A 15548-nucleotide genomic window follows, 5' to 3' on the forward strand; every position below is an offset into this window, starting at 1 on the left:
ATGGAAGCCACCAAGAAGGTGGGGGGCCCTGATCCATCGGGCCCCCAAGGCCACCCCTCACCCAGCAGTCAGCAGCCAGGGGGTGGCCTCAGAGAGTCCCAGGGACAATGGGTAAACTCAGGATCCCTATACTTGCAGCAGGGGTTGTCAATGCCCGTCGAACCCATCTCTGATGAAGCCTGTGGCCCAGCCTCCCAGGCCAACATCCCTGAGCCCATTCACCAACTACCCCAAGACCCTGCTCAGGTTATCTCCCCATGTAACTATGAGCAGGACTCCCAGGATGCCCTGAGACTCTCGTCTACTAACCCATTCCCAAGCCCCACAGTGGAAGCCCAACAGCATCTCATCATGGATGATGGGACCCTCACCTTACCAGTGTACACAGGCAACAACGGCACCAATGACACAATCCAATATGGACCCAGCCTCTCTCGGCTTCAGCTGCACATTGGGAAGGATGGTAAGGCTCCGGCTAAAGTCCTTATAGGTTGGGGCAAAGGTTCTTACAACCTTGATCAGGTGACCCCCTTGGGCCCCAGGAAGAGTCGGTGGCTGCCTTACTCTCTCTCAGGAGAGAATGGTATGTGTGAAGGCCAACGTCTTAGTCTGGATCCATCTCAGGCTCCAGATCAGGCTCTAACCCAAGATGGAGGTCAGAACAAATACCCATGTCCAGCTCAAACTCCTGCTGTAACAACAGCTCCTTCGTCCCCATCACTTGCTCGTTCAACTCCAGCTCAGGCTACTACTCCGGCTCCACCAAAGACTCCAAAACCTGCTGTAGTTGAACCTTACACCTATACCCTGGACCCCCTGACTGAAAATACTGCGATCAACAAAGGCCCATCTAGAGACCTCTGTGGAAAGTGTAGCCACCGATGGTGCACCAACTTGGAGCCTTTTAAAATGGTCACATCTTGCCAGAACAAAGTGAACTTCCATTCTAGCGAAGGGCCTCCCATCCCAGCATCGATCCCCAAATTCTCACAGTGTACCCAGGAATACAATGGTGCCAAAAAGCAAGTACCAGCTGAGCAATTGGAGGACCTAGCAGAGAAGTCCATGGACTATGCTTTCAGTCCAGGCATCCCCAAATCAGATCGAGAGTCAAGGACTGTCAAGGCCCAGAAGAGTTGCAAGAACATCTCCAACTCTCAGCCAGACAAGCAGTTTCCTGTAAGTGGCAATAATTATGGCTCTGGTGTATCACTGTCTTATCACACAACCTGCCAGAAGCAATTCCCACCCCAGACACCTGGGGCAGCCATGCAGCTCCCCACCTCCAGTGCCCCCACCTGCCAGCTCCAGAATTCTGTAGAAGACCATGTATTGGTGTTTGATATGGCCACTGGCAATTCCAGGATGGGACTGATGTGCCATGACCCTATGGGATCACGGGCAGTACTGGTGGGCCTCATGCCCAACCACCCACCCAACTACGTCCCTGAAAACGGACCCACTACCTTGCCAACGGCCAGTCCAGCTCTTTCCTCTGACAGCAACAACTCCAGACTCTGGTCCACCACGGCCATACTGTCCAGTCCTGTGCCATCCAGTCTCTCCTCTAGTAGCTATCCAGAGGTGGCCTTGCTCCCCAAAGAGGCAAGTCACAACCTAGGATCGCAGAACTACCTCCCTACTGAGACACCTATCAGGGTGAACATGCTCCCCCGGCCTGTTCCACTGGGGAGGCCCAGCCAATATGGTGAAAGCATAGTGACCCACATTCCTGATCTTAGCTGGTCCAAACCAGACACGGGAAAGAATGAACCTACTCCCACCATCTGGATGGTAGAGTCCTCCAGGATGCCAGATCCCTCCATGGCCCAGAACAAGAAATGTCAGTGGATGAAGTCAGATCCATCAACCAATAACCAGGTAGTGTCTGGATCTCTGCTCCAGGAGGATGTAAATGGTCACAACCAGAAAGAGGTCATTACAGCTCACCCTGAGAACCTTCAGGCTAAAGATGCTTGGCAGATCCCCTTCACTGGGCAAACATTCTTCAATGGGCAGAACTTCCTTGCTAGACAGCTACCTACAGCTGAGAAAGGCTCTCTGATTGGCCAGCCTCCTTCTACCAAGGCATCCTCTTTTACCAGTCTGCCTCTTCTTACTGGACAGACCCCTCTGGCCAGACAGTTTCCGGTCACTGGGCAGGTACCTCTCACAGGAAAGCCACCCATGTCTAAAGTACCCACTCTCCCAAGAGAGCACTTCACCTCTGGAGAACCTAGCCAAAGCTCCATCAAGGAAGATAAGCCTGCTTTGGGTCAGCCTACCCCAGTGGGGGTACTCCACACGCCCCTAGCCCCTGAGGAGACCCATCTCTATGTGAATAGAGGTAAAGTTGGCATCAATGGGGCGCAAAGCTTCAGCATGCATCAGCTTCCATCCTGGCAACAAGGAAACTCCCCCAGGGCCTCTGAGGATCAGCCTTCGCTGGTCACATTTGCCACACCGGGCACTGGCTGCAAGGTGGTGCCTGTGGCCCCCGTGGGCACTGAGCCTCAGAGTGGGAATCAGTTCAAGCTGACAGCTGAAGACATTACATGCTCGTCAGTGGTAGCACATCTTGGCCTTCTCCGTGGGTCTTGCTATGAGCTGGTATCCGCTATGGATGTTCTGCCGGTACGGTCACCGGTGCTCTACCGCCACACTTCAGGCTCTTACCAGAATATGGCAGCTATCGTGATCGATACAGGCACAGGATTCACCAAATGTGGCCTGGCTGGAGAAGACCACGTCCTCAGTGTGGTACCCTCCCAAGTCCACATGCTACAGCAACCGGGCCAGGGCCAGCCCCAGTATACAGTGCCTGAAAACCAAGAGAGCTCCTATCCAGTGCTCAACCGAGGCGTGGTTTCGGACTGGGACGCGTTAGAAGTGCTGTGGCAGCATTTGTTCTACTGCAGGCTGGGGGTGCAGCCTGAGCAGCTGGCTGTGCTTGTAGCTGACTCCCCTATCTCCCCGCGTACCAATCGAGAAAAGGTGGCTGAAATACTCTTTGAGCGTTTCCACGTGCCAGCTATGCAGACAGTGCACCAGGCTCTGCTGACACTCTATGCTTACGGGCGAACCACTGGGCTAGTGTTGGGCAGTGGTCATGGGACTTCCTATGTAGCTCCCATCCTTACCGGGGATTTAGCCCCACTTGACACCTATCGGCTAGATGTGGCTGGGACTGACCTCACGGACTATTTGGCTCAGTTGCTGCAGGCAAGTGGTCACTCTCCACCTAAGGCAGGACTGGTCAATCAGATTAAAGAGGCCTGCTGCTACGTGGCCCTGGATATGGAGGCCGAGATGGCTCGTACCCAGTCCCAGGCCCGGGTGGATTTTGTGCTCCCAGATAAGCAGATCATCACACTGGGCACTGAGCGTTTCTGTTGCCCTGAGGCTCTCTTCCAGCCCAATTTGTTAGGCCTAAACCAGCCAGGCCTCCCACAGCTGGCTCTGTTAAGCATTAGCCAGTTAGAGGCTAAGCAGAAGCAGCAGCTGCTGGCTAACGTGGTGCTGGAAGGTGGCAGCACCCTGGTGAATGGTTTTCCTGAGCGTCTGAGGCAGGAACTGGGGCCTGATGCTACTGTACTGGGCTCTTCCCATCGCGCGGTTGCTGCGTGGCTGGGAGGCTCTATCATGGCATGCCGGAATTCCTTCCAGAGTTTATGGCTCAGCCGTCGTGAGTACGAAGAAGAGGGCCCGTGGGCTATCTACAAGTACCAGCTATGAACACATAAAGTTCTGGTTCTGCTTGCTTAAAGGATTGTTGCATATTTCAGGCAGAAAGTAGCATGGGGGAAAGCGGGCATGAGGTCAGGGAAGAGGGCCCTGGCTCTCCCCAAGTTGGACCCAATAGAAAGTTCTTGTCTCTTCCTTCCAAAGTCGATAGATCCATAGATCCGGACAACCTGCCTTTTTCCTGGAAGGGTCCTGAAGCCCCTTGACAGGGACTAGCTCGGATCTGGCCTGACCTTTACTACACCCCAAGGGCAACCACAGAATGGCTGCTGTGGGTTTTGCCCCGTTGCCCTGACAACAAGTGCAATTACCCTTGATTGCCAGCTAGTTGCCATAGCAATTTCAAACATAATGTAATAACCCACACAGCCTAGAGTGAGTCATAAGGTAGGGGTGGGGGGCAGCCCCTTCCCCTACCTCCAAAAGGAAGATGGCTTCCCCCCGCCCATCTTGGATCATCTTCTGGGGGCTTGAGGCCAGCAACAACAGACAATAGCAGGGCAGTTCCAAAGATGGCCAGGGATCGGATGCATTGACCTTAAGGGAGGATACTTATCCAAACCTAGGATGCTTAGGGGATCTAACACAGGTATCTCCTAGAGTCTTCATCTTGGCTGGAGCTCTAACTAGGTTAGTAGGGGTTTCTGTCAGCCAGCCCCAATGTAACACATTGGGAGCGACTGGCCTTTGGTCCCTAGGGCAGGGAGTAAAGAGGGCAAATAAATCCTGGATCCTGTATCAGAAATGGTAGATGAGGCTCAAGCCTGCTCTGTAGGCTCTACCGATACTGAAACTCACCTCTTATTCTGCCCCTTTGATTTGCTAGCAATTTGGGGCTCCCTTCTCGTCCCTAGCTTATCCTTCCAGATATTTCCTCTCTTCAGGATGGTCAAGGTACAATTCTCTTCAGGAAGGTTTGCATAGAGACCTCTGGTCCGTGCCAACTGCCTCGGCTTTTGGTTCAAATTCTACCCTATGCTTAGGGGCCATCTCTGGGGCCAGTGGATAGCTAGAAGCTATGTCCTCTGACTCTTGTCTAGCTCTGAAAAAGTAGGAAGCAAGCTTGGAATTGTCCCAGTATGTGGCCTGGAAGAGATACAGGGATGGCATTTAGCTGGTGTTACTAGCCCCTACTTCAGTTAGAGGCTGAAGCTCAAACATTGAAGTTGGTCCTACCCTGCTTGGGTCTCCCAGAATGGAAACCAAGAAAGAAGCCATGCCTTCAGATTGCCCTCATGCACACACCTGAGAGCAAGGAACTGTCCAGGGGGGAAACTTAGAAATAGCTAATGATGTACAGTCATCACAGACCTTCCCTGCCCACCCCCCCCCTCCCTTGCACATAGTTCAGCCTTTCCCTGTCTTGCTCTCACGGCTGATCCAGCCTCCACAATCCTCAGGCTTGTGTCAGACAGGAAGGGGGCCCTGCAGCTCTAGGAACTAGCTACAGCATCCCCACACACGTGCCAGCCAGCATGCCTGGCTGCACTGAACCCAGAAACACGTGCCCCTAGGCACCACTGCATACACTGTGCTGTTACCATTCCCTTGGCATCAGACTATTCACACATACACGTGTGCACACACATCCTGCCTCGTGCTATCACCCACGTTCACATAGGACCAAAAGGTGGAGTATTGCCAACAGCAGGCAAGGCTTTAGGGAACCACCCCTTCCTCTCGCCTCCAAATCCCCGTTCCAGCTTCTCCTGGGCCCCCAGGCTTGGATGGTCAGGACCCTAAGAACTGACAGAAAATGTGTACCTGCTCATGTGGGTTCAGCAAGCATGTCTGGGCTCCCCTAATCAACTCAGAAGCCTATTGTTTTTAAGGATAGTGGGCAGATGGCAGGAAGGATGGAGTGTCAGGCTATTCATTCATTCTGTAGACATTAGCTGAGCATATTGAAATGAAACACACACACACACACACACACACACACAAACCACTCTGTCTTCCATATGCCCTGTTTGCCAGGAGATTTCGATCCAATCGTGAGGGTGGGTGGGTAGATGTCATGACCAAGACTACTTGGAATCCAGAAATTCAGAGTGGTATTAGCTAATCTTAGAGGAGATGACTTAAAAAGCTAGCGTAAGCTGAGTGCCAGTAGCTCATGGCTGTTATCCTAGCTACTCAGGAAGCTGAGATCTGAGGATAGCAGTTCAAAGCCAGCCTGGCCCATGAAATTCTTTTTTAAAAAAATTATTTTTGAGTGGCACTGTGGTTCAAGCGGTAGAGTACTCGCCTTGCGCTGAAGAGCACAGGGACAGTGCCCAGGCTAGAGTTCAAGCCCCATGATCGAACAAAAATTTTAAAAAATATATTTTTTAGTTGGCTGTGGGGCTTGAACTCTGGGCCTGGGCGCTGTCCCACAGCTCTTCAGCTCAAGGGGAGCACTTTACCACTTGAGCCACAGCGCCACTTCTGGTTTTCTGGTGGTTTACTGGAGATAAGAGTGTCACAGAGTTTCCTGCCCAGGCTGGCTTTGAAACCTGATCCTCAGATCTCAGCCTCCTGAGTAGCTAGAATGACAGGCATGAGCCACCAGCGCCTGGCTCCATGAGACTCATATGCAATTAATTACAAAAAGTTGGAAGTGGAGCTCAAGTAGTCAAGTGCTAGCCTTTAGCAAAAGAGCTCAGGGACAGTGTCCACAGCTCTGAGTTCGAGCCCTAGGACCAGCACGTGTGTGCTCCCCCCTTTTGCCCCCCCGTGCTCCCCCTCTTCCCACAAAGCCAGCGAAGAATGGCAAGAGTACCTCACCACCCTTTCTGTAGGAAGATTTTCTTTTTTTTATTTTTTTGCCGGTCAAAAAAGCCTGAACTCTAGGCCTGGGTGCTGTCCCTGAGCTCTTCAGCTCAAGGCTAGCACTCTACCACTTGAACCACAGCACCACTTCTGGCTTTTTCTGCTTATATAGTACTGCAGAATGGAACCCAGGGGCTCATGCATGCAAGGCAAGCACTCTACCACTGAGCCACCTTCCCAGCCCCTTATAGGAAGATATTGAGTGGCCTTGTTGGGGACATTTCTCAGGCAAGTCTTTTAGTCCCAGTGCCAGCCCCAGCTTTACTTGGACAGTCTCTCCTGTCATCAACCAGGGGGTAGCCATGCAGGAGAGCCTAACTCAGCATGGCCGATTTGAGGATGACCATATTCTGGGAGGCTCCCTGGAAAGGGTGAGGTGGAAGGGGAACCAGCTTCAAAATAGTGCTCAGGAATTTTGGAGTGAGGTATTAGATCCATGAACAAAGGAGGACCTCATTAAAAAACTTCTTTCTAGCTGGACGCTGGTGGCTCATGCGTGTCATCCTAGCTACTCAGGAGGCTGAGATCTGAGGATCGCAGGTCAAAGCCAGCCCGGGCAGGAAAGTCTGTGAGACTCTTATCTCCAATGAACCACCAGAAAACCAGAAGTGGTGCCGTGGCTCAAGCAGTAGAGTGCTTGCCTTGAGGTGAAGAGCTCAGGGTCAGCGCCCAGGCCCAGAGTTTAAGCCCTACAACCAACCAAAATAAGCCCAAAACAAACAAAAACAACCCCTTCTTTCTAGCAGTTCGGAGTGGCTTTCCTCCAAACAGGCCAGGGCCTAGGTGGGAGCAGCTTGATGCTTGCAATTATCCCGTGCCCCCATATTTCAAACCTAGGCCACCTGGGTAATGCTGTTCAAGATATGTTTGTGGGTGATTACATTGGGAATCCAAAAGGAGCCTACACCGTACCAGAGGGTGACTTTTATTATAATTTGAGAAAGAAACTTAGACCCATCCATACAAAAGAGAGCAGTGTGGGCCAGGCCACCCTGGCTGGAATTCAATCTTGGGGAAGGCTTTGGCCTTGAAAGAATTAACGGTAGGGCAGTCTCCATTGTCTGCCTACACAGACACAGACACAGGCATACACACGCACACACACGCGCACACACACACACACACACACACACCTGTGTGTTTTATAGCTCCTGGCTAGGATATAACTTAGCAATTTCCATTTGGTTCTTCTGAGCCTTGCCCTCACCTTGCTCTGGATCAGGTTTAGGGGATCTGGACACCCCTGGTTCTTCTCTCCCCCCCTCCCCCTCTTCCCCCCCCCCCCCCCCGCGTGTCCCTGCTGTAGCCGTGGCTCCTCAGCCCCACGAATGAACCCCGCCCCCCCCAGACTACCTTCAGGCAGGACTCTGGCTTTTCCCCAACTTCCTTCTTCATACTCCTTACAATGGGGCTAGAAAAGGACGCTCCAAGCCCCTGTTGCAGGGTCAGGAATCTGAGGGTCTCAGGGAGCCCTGGGGCCAGGTGGTCTCAACCAGTTTTACGACCTCAATGAAGCGCATTTCCCGCCTCCACCCCCCCCACTACCCCCCCCCGGCCGCCCTCCCTCCCTTCCAGTCTTCCTTCTGCCTCTCCAAGCAGGGTGGGGGCGGGCCCGATGGTGAGGCCCCGCCCCCCCGCCCGCCCCCGGCCCGGGGTGCGAATCCGCTGCCGGAGAGCGGACTGGCGATGCTGGAGGTTCGCGAGCTGAAGCGGCTGCAGCTGGCGCGCCGCGTCTGCCCCGCGTGCCCGGAGCGGATTCTGCCCGCCGCCCCCGGAGCCCTCCTCCTCCTCTTCCTCCTCGTCCTCGGTCCCCTGCTGAGCCCGCGATCGCAGCCGCTTGCAGGTGCCGGGTGGGGTGGGCTGGGACGGGGTGCGGGCGGTGGGGAGGGGGAGTGGGTGTGCTGCTCAGATGCACCTTTCGGGGCAGGCTGTGTGTGTGTGTGTGTGTGTTTGGAATCTGGGGGGGGATTGCTTTCCCCCCCCGGCTCTGGGGTTCAGGGGTACAGACTGTGCGGGAGCGCCGCGAGGGCACTGCCAAGCGGGCTCTGCAGATCTGGGGGTGTCGGGGGGGTGTATGTCATGCAGAGTCGAGGGTGCGGGGGGGGGCGGTTAGGCTAAAGTTCCCCATTTCCTCGGTCGACTCTGGGGAGGTGTGTGTGTGTGTGTGTGGTGGTGGTGGGGGTCTCAGAAGAAACCTCTGCGGTTCCGAATTGTGAACACACGAACCCCCCCTCTAAGATTCGTAGTGCCCCCCCATCCTCCCCACCACCCAGGCTGAACCATCCACACCCCCCCACCCCGGCTCCCCATAGCCGCCTCCAGCCCCTCCCAGATGTCCCTGAACCCCCCCCCTCTGGTTTAGCAGTCACTAATTTCCATGACAACGGAGAGTTCTTTATGGGCGACAAACCCGGGAGGGGGCTGGGCGGGGCTGCTGCAAGGTTGGGGGTGGGGGGTGGTGTGTGTTGGGGGGGGAAGGCTCCTAGCACTTGGGAGGGGTGGGGGGAATCAACCCCCACCCCCTCCAGCCAAGTTCTGTCTTCAAAGTCTTCTCTTGAGGGCCAGTTGGGGGGGGTCAAGTGTCTGGACCCACGTGCGCGGTTGGGGGTGCGGGGCACACACGTTCCTGCTGGGAGATGGAAGCGGGGCTTGGTGCTCACACGTGTGTCTCCCGCATGTGTGTTGCTGTACCAGCGGGGGCGATCCAGCAGCCCTGGGGAAGGGGGTCAGGGTGGTATCATGAGGGGAGGGTCCAGAGCCCCTCAGTGAGATGGTAAAGGGAACCAGCCTGAGCTCCAACGAAGCGCCCCCCACCCCAGCTTCTACTGTCTGGCAAAGATCCTGGGCTTTTGAGCCCCCCCTTCCTTCTCCCCCCAAAGCTCTGCCAACTGCTTTTGTCTGCACCCCCATCACCTCCAGGCAGATCCTGCCACTGTTGAGTTCCTTACTAGAGGACAGGCCCCCCCCTCCCCCTTTGCCTCACCCAAAACTCGGTGTGTGCTAGTCTAGCTGTTTCTGCATTGACCAGCCCCCAAGGCCCATCCCTCCCACACCTGACCGACTCCCCCCAGGACCACGTTTGGAGACTCTGGTGTTCTTGTCCCCTCTCCCTTAGAGTTGATTTCCTGCCAGATCCAGTGACTCCCCTCAAGGTCAGATTGGTCCCCAGAATGAGTCAGGGGTCTCCATCCCCCCCCCCCGTTTTCCCCCATCATTAGGTGTCAATCCTCAGGTGCCCTAGACTGGCTTTATACCTATCTGCTGATGGCATTTCTCTCTAGCTTTATGCCTTGGGCATCACCCACAGACAGGTGGGCAGTTCTCTGCCCTGGGCAAAGGCTACAGATTGTATCATCTCAGTGTAGGGAAACTGAGGCATGGGGACCAGAGTCATGGAGTTGTCATGCTGTTTCTGGGTTGCTTGCGCTGCTGGATTTGGCTCTTGATGAGATCTGCAGAGGAAAGGGGAATTGGTGATAGGATGAAGCTCAACTACAAGAGGGGACCCAAGGGGACCCAAGGCCTAGAGAGTTGAGCAGATGGTATGAAGTTCTCTGGGGTCCTGGGTACATCTGGGCCAGCTGAACAAAGGTTTGTGTGTGTGTGTGTGTGTGTGTGTGTGCACGCACGCGTGCGCGCATGTCTTCCACATGCTGATCTTCCTTACCGAAGTTACCATAATGACAGACTGGGGAACTGTCCTTGGATGGGGGCCTGCAACAGCTAGCCTCTTCTCCACCAAGAGGCCCCAAGAAGCTGACCTCTTTTTGCTATGCTGCTTACACCAAATTCAGCCTGTGTCTGGGCTACAGGCTAAAGGTCTTGGCCTAGGAAATCAGAGCCCATAGCCATGGAAGTCTAGAATTGTTTCTAGGCACCCTAAGGCTCCTTCCGAATCCCTTGCTTATCTCCCCCTTGTGTCGGTGTCTTTTTTTTTTTTTTTTTTTAACTGTCACTTCCTTTGCTCCTCTTCTACCACAGGTTGTCTTTGTCTTTCTGCATCTCTGGTCCTCTCTTTACTAAAGTCTATTTCCCCACCTCCCCTTTGATAGGAACCAGAGTCATAGAACCTATGGGGAAGGAGCCAGGCCAACATGTTAGGGAGTTTTGTTTTGTTTTTTAAAGAAGAGAACCTGGCTTCTTAAGACCTCTCCCATCCTCCTCCTGTTTTAAAACTTCCATCACCATAGCAACCTTTACTCCAGTGCCTTCCTCTGCATTTCCCCATCTCCATCCAAAAGGAAGTAGGGCCTCCAGTAGATTCTCCTCAGGGGTTCCAAGATGGGCATCCAGGTCCTGGGCCCAGGGATAGTTGGCTCTTGGCACAGCCTGTCCTGTCGAAAGCTGAACTTTCTAGAGGTAGCACTGGATGCCATGCCTACTCCTAGGGTTGGTGGACACTTCCTCCTCCATTCTCCTTGCTTTGGTGGGGAGACTCAGCTCCAGGAACTATTGAGAGTGGTGGAGATGGTCCCCACCCAGGGCAGTCAGTGTCTATCTCACTAAACAATGGGGGTAAAAGCTTGGTTTTGTCTATTGCTACCAGATCCTATGAGGAGTCTTTCCAACTCCCTTGCACTTGTGGCTGAGGCTAGAAGACTTGGACCTGGGCACCAGCATGGCAGCAGGAAACTTAGCCCTAGTTCTCTAAGAGAGGAGAGCAGGGAGGGGAGGGGCAAGGCGTGCCTGCGGGCTGGTGTTCACAGCTGCCACTAAATCGGGAGGTGTTGCCTACAGTTGAGAGGCCTCCTGGGCCCTAGCTGGCCTCCCAAGATTTTCTGCAAGTTTAGATCCTCACGTGGCAGAAGACCAGGGCAGTCAGAGTTGCTCCTCTTTATGACTCTAACAGGTAAGGCCTGAATCAGGCTAACCCAGTAGAAGGAGGGAAAGAACCTTGATATGGGGTGGATCTCTGTTCCACTGTGGCATCACCTGGGTTAGATTTGACTAAAGATGAAGTAGAGCTCCTGCAGGACTCTGTATTACTTGGGCACCAAGGGTTTAGGCATTGTCTGGGTTCCTAAGGCCAGAATCCCTGAGTCCAGTGTCCACGTACTAGGAGCAGGCAGTAAAAGAGTTGGACCTTCGGGCTCTGAGAACCTACTAGAGTGGAAGGCAATGGCTACACCAGGCTCTGCACTGCCTTCATTTACCTTCGGGCAGCCCCAGGGGCATACTGTTTATATCTTCCTCAAAAAAGGGTGGGAGCCATGTCTCCAGCCAATGTGGAACTCATTTGAGGTAAGAGTCCAGGTCCTCTGTCACTGGAAGGACAGCTGTCTGTTTTTCAGAGTTTGGTCTGGGTTATAAGGTTAACAATGCAAACGCCCATTGGGCGCAGCCGAATCACCAATAATCCTAGCTACTCAGGAGGCTAAAATCTGAGGATTGCAGTTCAAAGCCAGCCTGAGTAGGAAACTCCGTGAGACTCATCTCCAATAAACTAAAAAACCAAAAAGCCACCTTCCCACAAAAGAAACAAAACAACAACAACAAAAGCTCCAGAAGTAGAGCTGTGGCTTAAGTGTTAAAGTGCTAGCTTTAAGCACCCAAAATCTCAGGGAGGGACAATGCCCAGGCCCTGAGTTCAAGCCCTAGGATGGGCACAAGGAAAGAAATGCAAACCTTTTTTTTTTCCTGCCTTCCTACCATTCTTAGAGCTATCACTTGGCTTTGGGGACATAGTCCCTCTTGTCACAGACAGGTGCCAGGGCCTGGGTGCACACTAACCCACACCACCTTCCCAGAGAGCAGCAATGGAGAGCAGATGGTGGAGTGGGTGAGGGTGGAGGGGATGAGGGAATTAAAACATGGCCCTCTTTCCCCCTCTCTTCACCTTGAAGTCTACAGGTATAGTTAAGGGTTTAGTTAGACTGGTGAGAAGGGGTAGTAGTTGGGTGACATCTGGCCAGCTATAAGTGGGGGGAGGAACAGCACTATTCCTGTCTCAGCACTGAGGTCTATAAGACAAGGCTCAAAGCTAATGAGCTTGCCATGAGACAGACAGACCCTAAAACCAGCCACGGCCACTTCATCTTGGGAGCCAGGATTGACATACACAAAACCTGCCACCCACCAGGCAAGAGATGTTAGAAGGGAGAGAGAATGAATGAAGGTTGGAGAAGATAACTCTTGGAAGGACCATTTTGCATCTGGCTTGGAACATCAGGATTGCTTGTGACAATTGGTTGCATAGACAGCCTTATAATTTCAGACATCGCAGTGAAAGAAGAGATTCAGCTTTTGGCTCAACACCTTGCTAGAAGCTGAATGGATAGTGCCTTTGCTATTGTCCATACTTCCTGTGATTGAGTGGACACCGTCAAACTGGAAAGTCACCTGTTGTTGGACATTTAGTTACTTGCTGATTTTTAAAAAAATGTTATAAATAACTCTGCTGTGACAAATAGGATTCTGATGGAAAGCTTTGGGGGTAGGGCTTTTGTATTAAAGGAATGGTGTAAGCAGAGCAGCAGAGACAGGGTGCAGTGGGTTTTTCCCAGCCTTTCTAGGAGAGGTATAGGTTAAGGTACCACCCTTTTGCCAACATATGGCCCTCAGATTCCAGCCTGGGAGGGCAAGAGCTACCCCTTGGAGTGGATGAGGCCCCCTCCCATAGAAGTTATGGCGTAGAGATGAATGACCAGCAGTGTGGGTGGCTGTGTGCTTTTCCCAGCAGATGCAGGAGTAGGGCTGCGAACATGGTGGCAAAGAAGATATGCAGTCTGCGACGTCTGCAAAGCTCTCGTTTACCTCTGCAGTGTTTCACTAGATGGCTTAAACCCTGACTTAAACCACACAGATGAAATGTGCTTGTATTCCCTCAGCCCGAGCAATCCAGATGAAGGCATTACAGAATTTTTTTTTTTCTCTAATGCTGAGGGTAGGTTTAAGGGAGGGTGGTGACCTGAGGGATTAGATATCTGGCCTCTGTCTGGGAGGAAGAAATGAGAAACCCAGGAGATTTGATTTGTCTAGGTCCTGCCCTTTAGCCTCTTCTGGCAGGATTCCTCTAACCAAGTTTCTCCCTTTGGGGAAGGTGTTTTTCCTTCTCCGTTATCCTGAGGAGGCTGTCAGAGCCGTCAGGTAAAGAAGCATCTAGGTACCTAAGGCCCCCAGTCCAAGCTCTACAGACAACGGTATGGAGGAAGTACATGCAAGGCATCAAAGAGCTTGCTGCAGCCACAGGCTCACACTGACCAGGCATTATGGAGGCCAGATCTGGGACCAGGATTTTAAAGATCTATATAAAGTCGCCAGATCCCCAACCTCACCTCTGAACAAGGGCAGCTAGTGCTTTTTCCTTCAGATGCCGGAGCCAGATGCCCAGCACCATAATTGAGGATTGAGCTGTAAATGGTGGAGTTGTAGACCTAGGGGACACTGTGCCTCAGGTGCACAGAACGCTAGGAGCTTATTAAGCCAACTATATCTGGTCCAGAGACTCCTCATACCTGGGCCTGACAGCCCTAGGTCCTTAGAAAACTCCAGCAGTGAAGCATAAGCAGGTTTGTATTGTTCTTCCTGAATGCCTCCTTACAGATCTTTCCTCTCCAAGTCCCAGCACTAATCCTGTCTCTCTACCTACGTGGAACTTCTGCCACTGAGGAATTTCCAAAGCACCATGTCTGAATGCAGTCTTTACTAACTCAAAGTAATCATAGTGAAAGTTCTGCTAGAAAATTAACAAAATGAATAAACCGGTGGGGAAGGTGTCTCACACCTTCAATCCCAGCATTCCTGGAGGCCATTCTCAAACAAGCAAACAACAAAAAAAGTAAAAATCTGTTCCCTCAATATTGAAATTTTGCCCCAAAGAGAACTTCCCTCTGCCCCCTTGTCTTGGGGCTTGAACTCTAGGTCTGGGCTCTGTCCCTGAACTTCTTTTGTTCAAGGGCTAGTGCTCTACCACTTGAGCCACAGTCCCACTCTTGGCTTTTTTTCTTTTTTTTGTTTATTGGAGATAAGGGTCTCGTGGGCTGGCTTCAGCCAGGATCCTCTGATCTCAGCCTCCTGAGTAGCTAGGATTACAAGTGTGAGCCACCGGCACCTGGCTGAGAACTATTTCCTTTGATGTCTTTCTAAAAAAGTCTGTGAGCATACACCAATATATAAACTTTTATTAAAAATTGTTTTATTCAAATAGTTGTACTTGCTGGGTACTGATGGCTCATGCCTGTAATCCTACTCAGAAGGCTGAGATCTAAGGATTGCAGTTTGAAGCCAGCTGGGGCAGGAAAGTCCAGGAAAGTCCATGAGACTCTTATCTCCAATTAACCACTCCAAAACCAGAAGTGGCGCTGTGGTTTAAGTGGTAGAGCGCTAGACTTCAGCACAAAACGGTTCAGGGATAGCGCTCAGGCCCTGAATAGCCCCACAACCAACAAAAAAGCAATAAAAAAGTTTTCTCTTTGCTCACTATTCTGTCCCTTGCTTTTTCACTTAACAAGTATCCTATTCAGCATATTTATTTTATTTTTTTTTCTAGTCCTGGGGCTTGAATGCAGGGCTGGGGCACTGTCCCTGAGTTTCTTTTGCTCAAGGCTAGTACTCTACCATTTGAGCCACAGTGACACTTCTGGCTTTTTCTGTGTATGTGGTACTGAGGAATTGAACCCAGGGCTTCATGCATGCAGGGTAAGCACCACATTCCCAGCCCCTATTTATTTATTCATTCTTTCTTTCATTCATGCACCTGGACCAGCTTGAATTCAAGGTCTCACATTCTTGCTTGGCTTTTTCGCTCAAGGCTGGCACTCTACCATGTGAGCCACATCTCCACTGCTGGTTAATTGGAGATAAAGGGATTACAGGCATGAAGCACAGGCAATTGGCTGCACAGCTTTATTCTCTGTAATAGGTACCTAGCATTTTAGTATGGATGAACTTAATTTTTACTTTTATTTTTTTGCCAGTCCTGGGGCTTGAACTCAGGGCCTGGGCACAATCCCTGAGTTTCTTTTGCTCAAGGCTACCACTTTACCACAGCGCCA

General features: G+C 52.2%; 1 protein-coding gene across 1 annotated transcript; it reads left to right on the plus strand.

Moving 5' to 3' along the window:
* Positions 1–3735, plus strand: LOC105994564. Its single transcript, XM_013028122.1, has one exon. It carries the CDS (start codon positions 1–3, stop codon positions 3733–3735), a length of 3735 nt encoding a protein of 1244 aa, XP_012883576.1.
* Positions 3736–15548: the final 11813 nt, after the last annotated feature.

This window comes from Dipodomys ordii, unplaced genomic scaffold (genome assembly GCF_000151885.1).
Source record: "Dipodomys ordii isolate 6190 unplaced genomic scaffold, Dord_2.0 Scaffold107, whole genome shotgun sequence".
Taxonomy (NCBI): domain Eukaryota; kingdom Metazoa; phylum Chordata; class Mammalia; order Rodentia; family Heteromyidae; genus Dipodomys; species Dipodomys ordii.

Bases quoted from the DNA above. Each gene is read 5' to 3' on its own strand.
- LOC105994564 (XM_013028122.1), top strand. From the start codon at position 1: ATGGAAGCCACCAAGAAGGTGGGGGGCCCTGATCCATCGGGCCCCCAA.